At 48.2% G+C, this 15,505-nt stretch overlaps 1 protein-coding gene across 9 annotated transcripts in view; it reads left to right on the top strand.

Moving 5' to 3' along the window:
- The window catches only part of TRIO (trio Rho guanine nucleotide exchange factor), a 362,508-nt gene that overhangs the window by 183,275 nt on the left and 163,728 nt on the right, over positions 1–15,505 (top strand). For all 9 annotated transcript variants that reach the window (XM_045163663.1, XM_045163664.1, XM_045163662.1 and 6 more), the window contains 2 exons: positions 2,701–2,823; positions 12,019–12,210. In XM_045163663.1, the coding sequence (XP_045019598.1) occupies positions 2,701–2,823; positions 12,019–12,210 (315 nt within the window). The remainder of the gene's footprint in view (positions 1–2,700; positions 2,824–12,018; positions 12,211–15,505) is intronic.

Here is a 15,505-nt window from a genome sequence, read left to right as displayed (position 1 = left end):
TTTTTAAACAAAGACTGTGTTTCGCTTCCTCCAGCTCTTTCTACGGAATAGCATTTGTCTTTTACTTTTTGAAATTGTGCCTTTACTTAAAGTCTGTATTGAGTCATCAGTACTCATCAGGTTTGCTGTTTACCAAACCTTGTATTTCTTTCTACAGAACTATTGAGGAATATACAGAATATTTTATAGTTGTAGTTTTAAAAAAGTGTCTCCTAGCCCTTCGTGTAGGTGGACAGTAGCAGGGGTGTTACATATCTCTTGACTCTTTTCAAGCTTAATATATTAATAGTTGGTCCTAGTCTTCTGCCTGGCGCTGTTCTGGTGCCCAGAGGCCCATTCTGTTCACTGAATCCATTCTTTGAAGTGGAGACATCATGAAGTTGTCACTGGACATTTCTTTAGGAGTGAGAGGGGAACCTGTGTTCTGTAATGTGTGCTAAGAGACTGTCACATACACAGTACAGCAGCTTGATGTCAATGGTGAAGGTGGCATTACTTACTGACGGTGGTACTGAAGGTCTCTCTCATCTCAAGAAAGAACACTAATGTACTAAGTGCACTGGTTAAAGAGCAATGGAACGTTCATAGCCTGCGCTCCTGAAGCACCTGACATGAGATGGAAGCTGCCACGGGTGGTGGTTTGTGGGTGTGGAAGGCTCATGCACTGTGTGCTTGGCACGCTGGGGTATAAGGTGCCTGGCAGCTCACAGCCCTGTTATTATCCCCACTGAGCAGGCAGGAAGCCGCAGCTCAGGAAGGCTGTGGCTCAGGGGACTAGAATCGAGGAGAGGGAGGGGGAGCTTGCAGGCGGACTGGGAGGCTGCCCTGACAGATGGATCTAGTAGGAATGACTGAGATCCCGGGTGACGGGCAGAGTGTGGTGTCGACAAGAGGTGCAGAAGTGAACGGTGGTAACAAGGAGAACGTGTGTCTTCATCCTGAGCACCTGCTGGGAGACTGCAGGTCCAGACACCACCTCACCCTCGACCGTGGGCGTGTGCATGCATGCACACCCACACACATCCGCCCCCACTCATTCTACAAGGGTCTTTACACACACCCATCCCCACTTATTCTACAAGGGTCTACTCGTTCTACAAGGATCTTTACACACACATACACACCCCTGTTCATTCTACAAGGGTCTTTACACACACACCACACACACACACATATCTACTCATTCTAAAGGGTCTTTACAGAAGACCCCCGGAGATTTATTCAGGTTCCCAGTCCGTTTTCTTTACAAGCACTGCTGGCTTGCTAAGCTCTGGGCAGAAAGGTCCCTGCCCTCAGTCAGGCCAGAAGGTCACTGGCGTGGAGCAGAGGAGGACAAGTCCAGGTCTCCCTGGACAGTGGGCTCTGGCCCCTTCCAGCCGCCTCTGTTTCTAGCTGTCTGTCTGCACAGCTGATGTGTCTCCGGTGCAGGTAACAGGGCCAGGGACCGGTTTTGTGGAACCTCAGATCCAGGCCACTTTTATTTAGGTTTTGAGTGAAGTGCGTTGGCGCGTAGCGTCAGGTTAGTGTCAGGTGTGCTCTGAGGAGCCGACATTTGCGTGCACCGAGAGACGATCACCGTGATCAACGGCGCCACCTGTCTCCACAGAGTTGACTGCAGTGTCGCCGACGCTGTGCGTTGCGCCCTCGCCCTGAGGTGCCTTTACTCTGCAGCCTACCTGCAGGCTTGAGTGACTGGCCCTCTTCCAGGGTGCCTTCTAGATCACTGTCCTGGCCACGTGGCCCCAGTCAGTCCTTGAGTCCAACATCCTTTGAATCTGTGTGTTTAGTTACCATGGTTACTAATTACCGAGTCCCAGATGACCGTCAGTACTTTTGCAACATGCAAAACACATGAACAAGTGCCTTCAGGTATTTAAATAACATCTCTTCGTGAAAGTTTCTAGCTAAAGACATGACTGACTGAGTTTTTTTGCTGGTTCTCCCCTCTCCATCAGAGAGAGACGAACGTGTCTTTGATGTTGTCAAAGTGTTTTGTTTGATCCTGTGTGCAGTTTCTCAAGTACAGAAGCCAGTGAACTGCTCAGTTACATTCGTGACTTTAAAAACACTGGGTTGCGTTGCTTTACTTTCACTCTCTTTCTTCAGTGTGGCGGATTTCAATTGTCAAGAACTTTTATGTATTTTTGTTCATGAAATATTCAGCTTTCACAACAGCTTAGTTTATGGAATTAATTATCCTCAAAGACCAGGGCAGAGGCATTTAAGTGTTTTGTTTTCTTGAGTTTTATTTATATGTTTTACTCTTAGAAGAGACAGGAAAACATGAACTCAGTAGTTAAAAACTAGAATTGTCTGAGTTGTGAAACTTTGAGCCTTATGTTAAAGTGCTCCTCTGTGTCTTAATGACCTTGATCCCACACAAAACCCAGGCAGTGTGGATGGTTCTGTGATGTGTAAACTGGGGTGAGATTTAACTGAATCGTTATTGCATGTAACGTATACATAAGCAGATTTGCGCTTATTAAAGTAAGAGCTGATGACTCTTAATCGGGATGGCAAGTCTGACGGAAGGTGTAATTCTCAACAAGTTAGTGTCTGGTTGCTTCCAGTTTTTTTTCTCCTTTGTTTCTTGCATCCTACAGAGTTCTGATAAGAGAAGTGTGTCTTTAGCGGATAGCCCTTCACCCTGAACAAGGCTGGCATGGTTTTTATGGCATGTGTGTCTGTGTTTGATTGTAGGTGCTGGACTGGATTGAGAACCATGGAGAAGCATTTCTGAGCAAACACACAGGTGTAGGGAAATCGCTCCATCGGGCCAGGGCTTTGCAGAAACGTCATGAGGATTTTGAAGAAGTAGCACAGGTAAGACCTTACCGTTTTCTCCCATAATATCTCTGTGGTCGGTTTTGATTTACAGTTTCAGCCCCATCTCTGATGACTTAGCTTCAGCAAGGCGTGTTTGAGATGATGCCCAGATTTTCAGAGTGAAGCTGTCTCTGTCCGGGCACAAAGATGACTTAAACAGTGGATCCTATGGTAAAATGTGATGGTCTTGAAACAGGAACATGTCTCGGATGTTTTTGCCATATTTATTGTACCGGTCTCTGTTGACTAGTTTGTAAATGGGGGAATAGCAGTCTTTGAATGTCTATAATGATGGGCCAACGTTTCTTTCCCCTCTTCTCTTTCTTTTAAATGCTTGTACTTCAGAAATAGGAGGCAGGGGTGTGGTTCCTTCACAGCCCAGGAGTTTGATCCTCTCCAGCTGTGTGACTTTGGAAAAGTCTCTTAACCCTTCTGAGGTTGACTCCCTGACCTGAGGAGTAGGCATGGTGGGTTCTACTAGAAGGAAAGGGAAGTCAGGTGTGTGTGATCCTGTCAGGGGTGGTGTATCTGGCCCAGGTCTTTCCTGCAGCTCGTTGTTGTTTGGTAAACATGCCTCTCCTTTTGCTTTCTGTTTTGAAAAAGAGAGGATTAAAGAGGGAGGGATTATCTTCCCCTCATCTGTGTAGGAAGCTCTAGGAGCTGGGGTAAAAGTTGTTTTCAGAAGGAGTTGTAGGATGAATCCATCCTGAGACACCTGGTAAACCTGAGGAATACCAAAGGCAGAGTCTCAACCACCAGAGAGAGAAATGACAGCGTCCCATCCCTGAGAAAGACTTGAAGCTGACTTCTCACCCATAACTGCAGATTCTGGAAGACGGCGGGATGGAGTCCCGAGGGAGAGGAACGCCGAACCTGGAATTCCACACCCAGTAGATGTCAGTTTGACAGTGAGGCTGAAATAGAGACCAAGACTCGAGAGCTTACCCATCATGTATAGAAGAACTGCAGTGCATGGCTTAGTCAGAGCAACGGGACCCCCCTCCCCCCCCCCCCCAATATAAACTCCACCAGCGCAGGGACTCGGTGGTGTTCACGTCTCTGTCACTAGCACGTGGAGCAAGGCTGGTGTGGTGCAGCAGTGTTGAATGAATGAATTAAATGAATAAAAAGGAAGTATGAGAAGGAAGAGGGGCTTCCCAGGTGGCACAGTGAATAAGAATCCGCCTCCCAATGTAGGAGATGTGGGTTCTGTCCCTGGGTCGGGAAGATCCCCTGGAGAAGGAAAAGGCAACCTGCTCCATTATTCTTGCTCGGAGAATCCCATGGACAGAGGAGCCTGGCGGGCCACAGTCCATGGGGTCCCAAAGAGTTGGACATGACTGAGGACATGAGAAGAAAGGACCAAGATCGGCAGTGAGCATAGCAATTGGTAAATGTGTTTGTAAATCGAAGGATGGGCCATTTAGGCAAAAGACGACAGACTTGGGGAGAGGTTAAAAACAAGATGGTAGAGACTTCCCTCTACTAAGGGGACAACAGAGGACGAGATGGTTAGATGGCATCACTGACTCAATGGACATGAGTTTGAGTAAACTCCAGGAGATGGAGAAGGACAGGGAGGCCTGGCGTGCTGCAGTTCATGGGGTCGCAGAGTTGGATACGACTGAGTGACTGAACAACAACAACAGAGACTTCCCTGGTGCCAGTTGTTGAGAATCTGCCTTCCAGTACAGGGGACGCAAGTTTGGTCCTTTGTTGGGGAAGTAAGATCCCACATGCTGCAGGGCACCACAGCTACTGAGCCTGCGTGCTGCGGTGAAGACCCATCGCAGCCAAGAAATGAATGCATCAAACCAAACCAAAGCAAAACCCCCCGCAAGTAAGATGGAGCAAAGCCCTGGAGCCCTTGAACGCAGAAGGTGGAGAGCTATCCTGAGGGGTGTGGCAGGAGGTAGTGTACCTTAGATTTGTCAACTCTGGTGTGTGTGGTAGCATTGTTGAATGACCACTAAAGACAGGATAGACAGCACCACTTTCCATAAGTATAAAGAAAAAAAACTGCAGAAAACCAGGTAAATAAAAACTCAGGAAAATGGGTCTAGTGGAAGTGAAAGAAAGAACAACAAAAATCATGTAAGAAATCCAAAATAAGATGTAGCGTGCACGCGTGTATGTGCTAAGTCGCTTCAGTCATGTCCTTTTGTTTTCAAACCTGTGGACTGTAGCCTGCCAGACTCCTTTCTGCCATTCTCCAGGCAAGAATACTGGAGTGAGTTGCCATGCCCTCCTCCAGGGGATCTTCCCAGCCTCGGGATTGAACCCACGTCTCCTGTATCTCCTGCATTGGCAGGCAGGTTCTTTACCACTAGTGCCACCGGGAAGCCCAAGATGTAGCAATTTGTCCCTAAATAGCAGTAATCACACTGAATGCAAAATAGATTATACTTGTTAAAAGAGTCTCTGTATATTTAAAAAAAAAAATCATACTGTGTGTTGTTTCCAAAGGGCACACCTAAAACATTAAATACCCAGGAAGTTTGAAAGTATTTTGCTGTTTGCTAAGTCGTGTCTGACTCTTTGCCACCCGACACCACAAAAGTATATGAAGCATTAGAAAAAGATCCACAAGGCAAATACGAACCATTGGAAATTGGTGTAGAAATGTTGATATTAAGCAAATCGACTTGAAAGCATAAAAACACTAGAAATAAAGAGAGCCTACAATTATAAAAGGAAGAGTGTCTATGTACATATGATGGTTTCATATCAAAATCCCCAAATAAGCAGGAGTAATCAGCTATGTGTGTCCATGGGTTTTACATCGCAGAGGGTTCACTTGTTTGCTGGATTTATTAGGGAACTGATGTGAGAGGTAGTCATGAGAGTCTGCGCTTCAATCCTGTTGAGTGAAAATGCCTCTTAAGTTACCTCCTTGACAGTCTTCATGTGTAAAGTTAAAGTGACAACCTAGCCTTCACCTTTCTTGATCTTAGAAGCAGGTTGGGAAAGGCTGTGTGTTCAGCAGCCTTCCTGCCCCCGGGGTGGGTCTGTGGACTTCCCTTTTCCACGTTACATGTGAGCTTCCTTCTTATGGATGCTGGGAAATATTTTGCCTTCCTCTTATAGCCGAAGAAATGTGGGAAATGTGCTCTCATCTCCCCTTGACATTTGCATCAGATAAGCTCCTGCCACAACCATGTGGTTTGAGGATGGATTTGAAATTCGGATCCTCTGAGCCAAGATGCCAGGCACCAAAGACCCTAAGAGGCGGGACAGCAAACAAGTAGTTTATTCACCTGTGACTGTGGGCTCGCCCGCCCAGCCCCTTCTTTGCACCTTCCTGAGCGCACCCCAGCGTTGTCTGCCGAGTATCCTCCTGTGCGGCCAGCACCCCATGGACCCCTCCTTCCAATTCCTGTGGTTCCTTTCGTTCTTAATTAGGGAGCTCCCTTCTGTGGCTGCCTTTGCCCTTTTCATGGTGAACTTACTTCCTCAGATCTAAGATGACCATCAACGCTTGTCAACACTGGTGTTCAGGGGCAGCGAGGGTGAGACGCTTTCTTTGTGGGAGACGTTGGTGCCCTCGGGTCTCTTGGGGAGCAAAGGGTCGCAGCAGCAGCACCCCGGGCAGAGGGCCGCCTTCACACCAGTTCCAGGAAAGGCAGGGCCTTGTCTGCTCCTCTGCCCCCTCATTTTCATGTCTTTCGTATCATCTCTAGCACCTTGTTCTGGGATTCTAAAGAGTACCCGCTTTTGCCTTTAATTGGAAATCCTTAAGCTCAAATCTGAACAGTGCATGAAAAAAAGACAAATCCCTTAAATGTAAGCACCTTTTGCTCACTTTACAGACATCTGCCCTGTTTCCCTCCCTCTGTTTTTCACTTGATCACTGGTCGTGTGCCAGGCATTCTGCCAGGCACTGGGGGGCCACGGTCAGACACCCACCTCTCCTCTTGGGGGCCTCTCTACTTTGCAGACCCGCCTGGGTGAGAGGAGGGTCTGAGCTCTCCACCCTGAACTTGGCCACCTGTGCCCCCTCTCACCCCAGTGCCGGGACCCAGCCGCTCACCTCTGGCCTCTTTTTCCAGCATCTCCAGCTTCTCATTCTCTTAGCTCTTTCCTTTCTGGGATGAAATATTTATCGACCCTCCCATCCCTTGTGGGCTTCCCTGGTAGCTCAGATGGTAAAGGATCCACTGGCAATGCAGGAGACCCAGGTTCAATCCCCTGGAGGAGGGAATGGCAACCCACTCCAGCATTCTTGCCTGGAAAATCCCATGGACAGAGGAGCCTGGTGGGCTACAGTCCATGGGGTTGCAAAGGGTCAGACATGACCGAGTGACTTGTCACTTGATTCTGCTCCATATTTTAAGAGACCGGCTGGTTTTGAAGGACTGTTGGGTGACTTTCCTCGGCCTCCTCATTGCCGTGTGGCAGGCCGACTAGCTTTCTGCGTCTCTAGCTGATAAAACTGCGACCCGGGGCCTGCCGTGACGTGCCGTGGCCCAGGGTGGACATTCAGCACTCTGTCATAATTGACCGTAAGCTGGACCAGTCACTTAGGTAAATCCCCTCCACTCACCTTCGAGTGAAAACCTCTGATCCTTTTTGGCTCCACAAGCATGTGTCCACCTTGGTGTATGTGCAACCTCAGCCCCAGGGGGTCACTGACAGAGCGCCGGTGGCCGTCGCCCGTGTACCTGCAGATACCACGTGTCACTGTCCCCTTCAGGCTGGTTCTGAAGAGTGTGTTCTGCTCAGAGTGCATGGATTGGGTGGGAGCAGGGGGTTCACCCTGTAGACCCTAGACGATAAGAACAAATTCAGCATAGTACAGTGGGGACGTTCACAGGCCTGAAGAAATAGGGTGGCCTTCTTCTCTCTAGCCCCCCCACTTGCTTGATAAAGATCCTTTGAGGGGGCTGCTGCTGCTGCTGCTGCTAAGTCACTTCAGTCATGTCCGACTCTGTGCAACCCCATAGATGGCAGCCCACCAGGCTCCCCTGTCCCTGGGATTCTCCAGGCAAGAACACTGGAGTGGGTTGCCATTTCCTTCTCCAATGCGTGAAAGTGATGTTGCTCAGTCATGTCCGATCCTCAGCGACCCCATGGACTGCAGCCTTCCAGGCTCCTCCGTCCATGGTATTTTCCAGGCAAGAGTACTGGAGTGGGGTGCCATTGCCTTCTCCGTTGAGGGGGCTAGGAGGACAGTGTTTGAAGTCAGGAGAGCCCTGGGCTGCGAGGTGGCTCCGTCTGCACCTCGTTTTATTAAGACCACGTGCAGTAGACTGGGGCTCAGCAAATAGTGGTCCGCATATTGAGCCAGATCGCGCTCTGAGTTTGTAACTTCATTCATGGAAAGCTGTCTGGCTCTTCCCAGAGAAGAAGGTGACATCAGCCTTGCTCTCCTGCAGGGAGGGCCGAGACCCGGAGTGACTGCCTTCCTCAGCTTTCCCTGTCTGCCCTCTCATCTCTGAATGCTTTCTGTCAAAGCAAAGTGTAATGCACGTCCTATGTCTGAGGTAAATCTAAGGTCATGCTTCAGATTTATGGGGTTCTTTTGGACAGAATAGCCTTTGGAGGCACCTTCAAAATAGAAATAGAAGCATCTTTATTGCTTAATGAAGAGCTGTGTCTCATTTTTTGAACGTGCTCATAAGGTAAAACAGATTTTGGGTTTAGGGAGAAATTTCTTTTTCCAAGTTAAGTTTAAGGCACATTAGTGTGTGTCTTGGGGTTTTGTTTTTGAAGGGTCCTTTGTAAAATGAGTTCTAAATTGTCTTTAATTTCAAGATGTTGAACTAGCAGCGTACTAAACAAATTTTTCTTCAAGTCAGCTTCTTCAAAACTTGACATGGTGAAGTAACATGACAGAGATTCAGAGAGGAAGTGTCGAAAGTCTTCTGGTTGAATTAATTTAAAAGGTACTAAATATAGATTATTCTATAGAACAGTTCTGGTGTTTGGAGAAGGAGGAACCTGGAAAGAGCTTCGTGTTTACTTGTGGCCGCAAGCCCTGCAGCTGGTGTGACTGCTGCCGGCCCTTGACTGCACTGCCGGGGTCCTGGTCTCGGGCTGGTTCAGACCTGCTGGTCCAGCATCGGGCCATTTCTGCACACAGTCTGGCAGAGCCAGGAACCTCCTGACTGATCTGAAGACCCATTCCTTCTTTATGTTGTACGGTGATGGTGAGTGGAATGACTCTGTGCCAATCAATTTCTGGAGCGTGGCACATGTGGGCATGTTGCATGTTCCCACTGGAGTTTTAAAAAACGAAACTAACAGTGCTTTCCACGTGAAGCTTTTTGCAAGTGACTCTGGGAAAACAAGGTGCCATTTGACAGTCGTCTGCTCTTTTAGCTTCTAAAGAAACATCCAAGTCAATGTTCCTTTTAGATTTACAAAGCTGTGCAGTCCCTATCAAACTACCAATGATGTTTTTCACAGAACTGGAACAAAAAATTTTTACAGTTTGTATGGAAACACAAAAGACCCCAAATAACCAAAGCAATTTTGACAAAGAAACACTGAGCTGGAGGAATCAAGCTTCCTGACTTTAGACTATACTACAAAGCTGCAGTCCTCAAGACGGTGTGGTACTGGCACAGAAACAGAAATATAGACCAATGAAACAAGCTAGAAAGCCCAGAGATTAGACTTACACACCCATGGGCACCTTGCCTTTGACCAAAGAGGCAAGAATATGCAACGAAGATGGAGAAAAGACAGCCTCTTCAGTAAATGGCACTGTGAAAACTGGACAGCTACATGTAAAAGAATTAAACCAGAACACTTCCTACCGTCATACCCAAAAATAAACTCAAAATGGATTAAAGACTTAAATGTAAGGTCAGAAACTATAAAGCTCTTAGAGGAAAACAGGCAAAAGACTCTTTGACATACATCATAGCAAGATCCTCTGTGACCTACCTCCTAGAGTAATGGAAATAAAAATAAACAAATCAGACCTAATTAAACTTAAAAGCTTTTGCACAGCAAAGGAAACAGTAAACAAGATTAAAAGACAGCCCTCAGAGTGGGAGAAAATAATTGCAAGTGAAACAACTGACAAAGGATTAATCGCTACAGGTTTTAAACTTGCAGGAAAGTTGGAAATACAGCCCAGAGAACTTGCTTCCCTCCAACCATTGTCTGTCTATTTCCTACCAAAAAGGACTCTGTCTTGTCCAACCAGAATCGCACCATGAGAATCCGGAAGTTGATGCTGACTCATGACTACCTTCTGACACTCAGACCCCGCAGTGTCCATGTCTAACGGATCCCGTGTGGAGTCACCCGTCACATTTGGTGTCCTTCAGCCTGCAGCCACTCCTCCGTCCTTCCTTAACTTCTGTGTCCCAGTGTTTTGGGGAAGGCCCCTCACGTTGGATTTGTCTGACGTCTCCTCGCGGTTGCATTCTGGTTGCACATCTTCAGCAGGCGTGTCCCGGAAGCCCTGCCAGGCCCTCCTCACACTCTCCCATCAAGCGGCGCACAGTTTAATCTGTCCTGTTACGCCTGGTGTCCACTCCGATCCCTGGCTTAAGGTGGTATCTGCCAGATGGCTCCGTTGTAAAGCGAGTCCTTCCTGCTTTGTAATTACTGCGTACTCTCTGAGGATGTACTTTAAATGCTGTAACATGCTGTCCATCATCCACTTTTGCTTCTTGGTGTCGGTGGGGACTCCTGGTTTCCTAGTGACTGGATGGATGACCCTCCGTCACCTGCACTGTCCCCTCTGATGCTCAGTTGCCCCTCACTTGGCCAGCGTGCGTCTCCTCAAACTGGCTTCTCCGCCCTGTCCTGTCCACATCGTCCTTGGGCTTTTCCTCGCTTTGGGGCTCATCTTGTACTGGAATCAGCCATGTCTCCACAGACCCCCGGTTCCCCGCAGAGCAGAATGATGCTCAGAAATAGAGATCCAGGTTCCACCTGTTTACTGCCATTGCTCCATCACTGTTCTCAGGTCCTCTCGGTAGATGGGGGGTGGGGGCGTGGGGGGACGTGAGTGAGTGTGCACGTGCATCTTTACACATCAGCCTGTGGAAAACAGTGTCCGCACGTGGATCCCCCAATTCTAGTCCAGTGCCCCCAGGCTGACTTAGGTGTTTTCCTTTTGCATTATTTCTAACTCCGGTGTCCAAAATGAGGAACCCAGTTCTCAGTACCCTTATTAGTTTGTTGGCTTAGTAGGTGAATACACTGGAGGTCCCCAGTCTCCATCCGGCAGGCTGCCCACTGCCAGGGAACCGTGTGCCCACTGGGCTCGGTCTCCCCGCACCCCGGGCCCCCACCCGTCGATCACCCGTGAGACCTGATCCTGCTCGGCTGTGGGACTGAAGTGCTGGGGGAGGAGAAGGTTGATGGGCTCAGTCGGTGTCTCGGGAACTGCACGCTTCCTCTGGGCCTCGTTGGGGGCCCGGATTCTGTTTGTTCCTGTCTGAGGTCCTCCGCCTGACTCACTGCTACCTGTCCCCGTCAGCACCCTCTCTCTGGCAGTTTCCCTGAGCAGCATCAGGTCTCTAACAGCCCTGTTGATTTGAGGAACTGCTTTGCAGCCTGATTTATCAAAAATTCAAATAGAGTAATTTTCAGAGTATTTTAGACACTCTTTTGCACTCAACCCTCAGCTCTTTAAAACTCTGGCTACTTTATAGCTGTTGCAGTTATTATTTCTTTTTTCTTAAAACAGTATATCCCCGAAGTAGGGGAAAAAATAATAGTAAGTACAGAATTGCTGATAAGCAGAAACAAGTGAAAAGAGACAGCAGTTTGTGTGTGTTTGCAACGTAACCTTTTCACTTGCTCTTGGGGAATTATCCTAAAAGCGGTACATCAATACCGAAAGACACAAAACTGGAACTCTGCACCCCGTCATAAAACCAGGAGAAAAAGTGAAGCAGGCATTTGTGGCTGCGAGCTCCCTTCGTGCCGTAGCAAAAAGGCAGAAGCCTTTTTGTGAGTCACAGAACAGCCAGTGGCTGCCTACAGATAACCCCATCACAGCCCCAGACGGAAGGGCTTTGCCGTGAGGTTCAGAGTTTAACTCAATTAAGAGTGGCAAAGGCTGCTGATGGAGGTGTTCTGAACTCCTAGAATCATCTCTTCCCATCCTGTTGATGTGCAGAAAGGAACAGCACTCGCCGACTCTGTTCCCGTGTATCATGGCTCCCAGCCGGGCCAGCTTGTCTGGTATTCATCTCCTGTGTCTCTGACCGTTCTCTCGCGCAGAACACGTACACCAATGCAGATAAGTTACTTGAGGCAGCCGAGCAGCTGGCCCAGACGGGAGAATGTGACCCGGAAGAGATCTATCAGGCTGCCCATCAGCTCGAGGACCGGATACAGGATTTCGTGCGGCGCGTGGAGCAGCGGAAGATCCTCCTGGACATGTCGGTGTCCTTTCACACGCATGTGAAAGAGGTAAGCTTCCGGGGCAAAGATGGCAAAGCCCTGCCTGGAAGGGCCCTGGGGCTCCTTGGCGGAACGAGGGTGGTTGTGATGTCAGGAAGGGGACCAGAGGTGGCCGGCGAGGCCATGTCGCCCATGGGTGGTGGTGGTGGGGACCCAGCTGGCCTTGCGGGCTTGCCTTTGTCACACGGGCACACACGTGCCATCTCTCAGGGAGGCGCCTGCCAGGAGCAGACCTGTGAGGGTAGGGGTGGCCTGGGGAGCTGTGGGTCAGGAGGAGAGCAGGGAAAACAGGAGCTGGAGGAGACCCTTGGAGGAGGAGGGCACGTTCATTTTAGCAGAAGCGGGTGACCGGCACTTTGGGGTCAGGGCTGCGGGGCTTCCTTTCTGCCTGTGAGCCTGTCATGTGGGTGAAGGCACGGCTGCGCTCTGATTTTATCAGACTGTGTGGCTGCCCTCAGTACTTGTAGGAGTGCGTTTACGCTGAATTTACTAACAGTGCCGTCATTGGTAAGCTCTCCTGGTAAACTTGTCTTCAGATAAGAGATAATGTGTAATTTGGTAAGTGGGAAGTAGGTTGGTATTAATTATATCTTGCATGTGTGTTATTCTTAGTGAAAAGTGTAGTCCAGTATAAAATTGAAAAAGAAAATCATAGAAAGTTACAACTGAAGAAACTATAATATTATGTAACCTTTGAGATAGAAGGATTTATAATAAAAGCTAAAGTTTTCAGTAGGACTGCAAATTTAAAATGTCACCTTTGCTGCATCTTATTTCTAAGGGGATAAATTCTCCATTTCACAGCTCTTTATAAACTAGAAATGGGGGCCCTTTTAGGTAATTTGAGGTTGAGTCCAGAAAGGCTGTAGTAACAGGCTAGTAAGAAAGATCTGGAAGGAGCCAGACTGTGGAAGACACTTGCAAATGGGTAGGCCTGGCTTGCCTTGTTTAAAGACTCGGAACTTGTGAATTTGTTTAAAAGAACTTCTCTGCATGTCTGGGATCTTGGGCAGTCAGTCCTCAACCAGGCCATTTGTAGCTTGAATGTTTGACTCCAGGAAAACCATATTCACTTTCAACTCTGAAATTTTGTGAGCCCCGGAGATCTAGTATGTAATACTTGCTCAGTCGTGTCTGACTCTTTGCGACCCTCTGGACCGTAGCCCGCCAGGCTCCTCTGTCCATGGGATTCTCCAGGCAGGAATACTGGAGTGGGTTGCCATGCCCTCCTCCAGGGGAGACTAGTATAGGGGCGTATGTGGCAAATGACTGGGACCCTGAGCAGCCCTTTCTGGGAAGGGGCTGGTGCCCCTTAGATCCTGGACTCTTTGTCAGCATAGAAAAGTGACAGGAGCAGCTTCTTTTTCTGGTTTAGTAATGCCACCCCTAAAAAAGCCATCACAGTGTTTACAAAGACACTGTTTTTCTCCAAGAAGACACGTTAAGTAGGCGTTGATTCACGGTGGTTTCTGACTACGGGTGCATGTTCACCAGTTCCTCACTCATCTTGAGTCAAGCTGCTACCACTAACTAGTCTCTCTGCCCCTGGCAGCTCCCAGCACCTCTGCAGCCCTGCCACCAGAAATACACACGTCGTGACTTAGATCACCTTGCTTTAGTACCATCAGTGATTCTCTGTGAGTCTGGAGCACCAGCCTAAAACACTGCAGCATCCTCACGGTCTGGTCCATGCAGTGGGATGGACTGCTTTTCTTCTCCTCCGCAGCAGTTAGCTATCCGTCCCCCCGCCCCACCGCCCGGCACTGTAGAACGTTCTCTCTACGCACCTGTTGCTCCTGTTTTGGGGTAGTTGTGGGTTACTCTCTCTTTTCCATCAGTATTATTATAGGATGCTCACTGCTCTTTCTCTGGTGCATTTTTTCCGCCCTGAGAGAAAGATGCTGTGCTTGAAAAAGCAGGTTGTGCCTTTGCTCTTTAAGCTGTGACAGACAGAAAGCAGAGCCGACGGGACCTTCTGAGGGAGGCGCGGTGGGTGGGGGCTGCTGCTCCTCACCCAGGCTGCAGGGGGCGCTGTGGCCCTCCATGGGCCCCTGGGCTGCATGCACAGACGGAGCTGAGGGAGGGCAGGAGGCCTGGAGTCTGCAGGGTGCATGGGAGCCGGTGATGGGATGCCTGTGTCCTGGGCCTCGGGTTAGGATATTCTTAGCAGGATTCATGAAGATTTAACTCACATTTAGGACCAAAAAAAAGGTGCTTTTCACGAAGCACTATTTATGACTTTGATCAGCTTTTCCACTTTTTGTTCCGGTTCTTGCGGAGCAGGCACTAAAGGAAGCCGGAAGGAAAGCCTTTTACAAAAGCCGTTGTCCAGAGACTTAAGTTTGGGTTCACTGGATTTTGTAACATCAGCAGCATTTTTAAGGAAAAATTTTACAGTGAAAGCATTCCGGCTGGCCAACTATAGAATCTGTTGTGTCACTAGGCCTGGACATTTATTGAAAAGTGAAAATACATTTTGTTCTCTTGACTTACACTGTAGGAACCTCTAGTATACATGAAGTTTGTAGACTAAGGAGAACTTAAACCTGTTTGAAAAGTGAAGTGGTTCCCTGTAACAATTCGAGACGTTTCCATGTATTCATTCTTTCCTTTGTATATGAAAGACCATCACAGTAGCAGAGAAACTGGCGTGTTTAATGTGATTTGGTTCCTTGTAAATGTGTGCCCCCAAAGTGACCTGGGCCAGGGGAGGCTTGGGCGACAGTTGTGGAGAGGCCTTTAGGGAAGCCGGTCACCCACGGGCGTGGAATGTGCTGTGATTCTTCCCCTCAATGTGCTTAGACTTCATTTTTAGCCCCCGTCATTTTGTCGGTAGATTTATTATTTTTTTTCCTGACCAGCCCAGGAACCTTCCTCTGTCTCCTTTTCTCTGCTGCATGAATGTCCTCTGACCCCCCAGGGTACTTGGTAGGTTTTACAAAGGAAGGAGTGGTTTCTTCAGTCTTTGTGTATTGAAAACGGTTATTGAAAAATGACTTCGTTTAGAACAAATTTCATTATCTGCTTAAAACAAAATTAAAAGTGAGAGAAAGGCCAGGAGGAGGAAATCATGCTAATTAAATGTGTGTTTGCATCAAGGCACTAAATATTTTAACATATCAGATGAATGAAAACTTGCTAGAAATTTAAGTTATCGGAATGATTTTTTCTCAAGCAGTTCATATGACTTAAAATCACACAGAGCGAGATAGAAAAAGCGAGTTGCCATTTTTGTTTAGGCAAATACAGGAAGCTTTTAACGGTCAGAGATTCTCCTGACATGGACGTTTACCTTCCTCACACC

Source organism: Bubalus bubalis, chromosome 19, assembly GCF_019923935.1.
Source record: "Bubalus bubalis isolate 160015118507 breed Murrah chromosome 19, NDDB_SH_1, whole genome shotgun sequence".
NCBI classification, from domain to species: Eukaryota; Metazoa; Chordata; class Mammalia; order Artiodactyla; family Bovidae; genus Bubalus; species Bubalus bubalis.
This window is presented reverse-complemented; position numbering and strand designations above follow the sequence as displayed.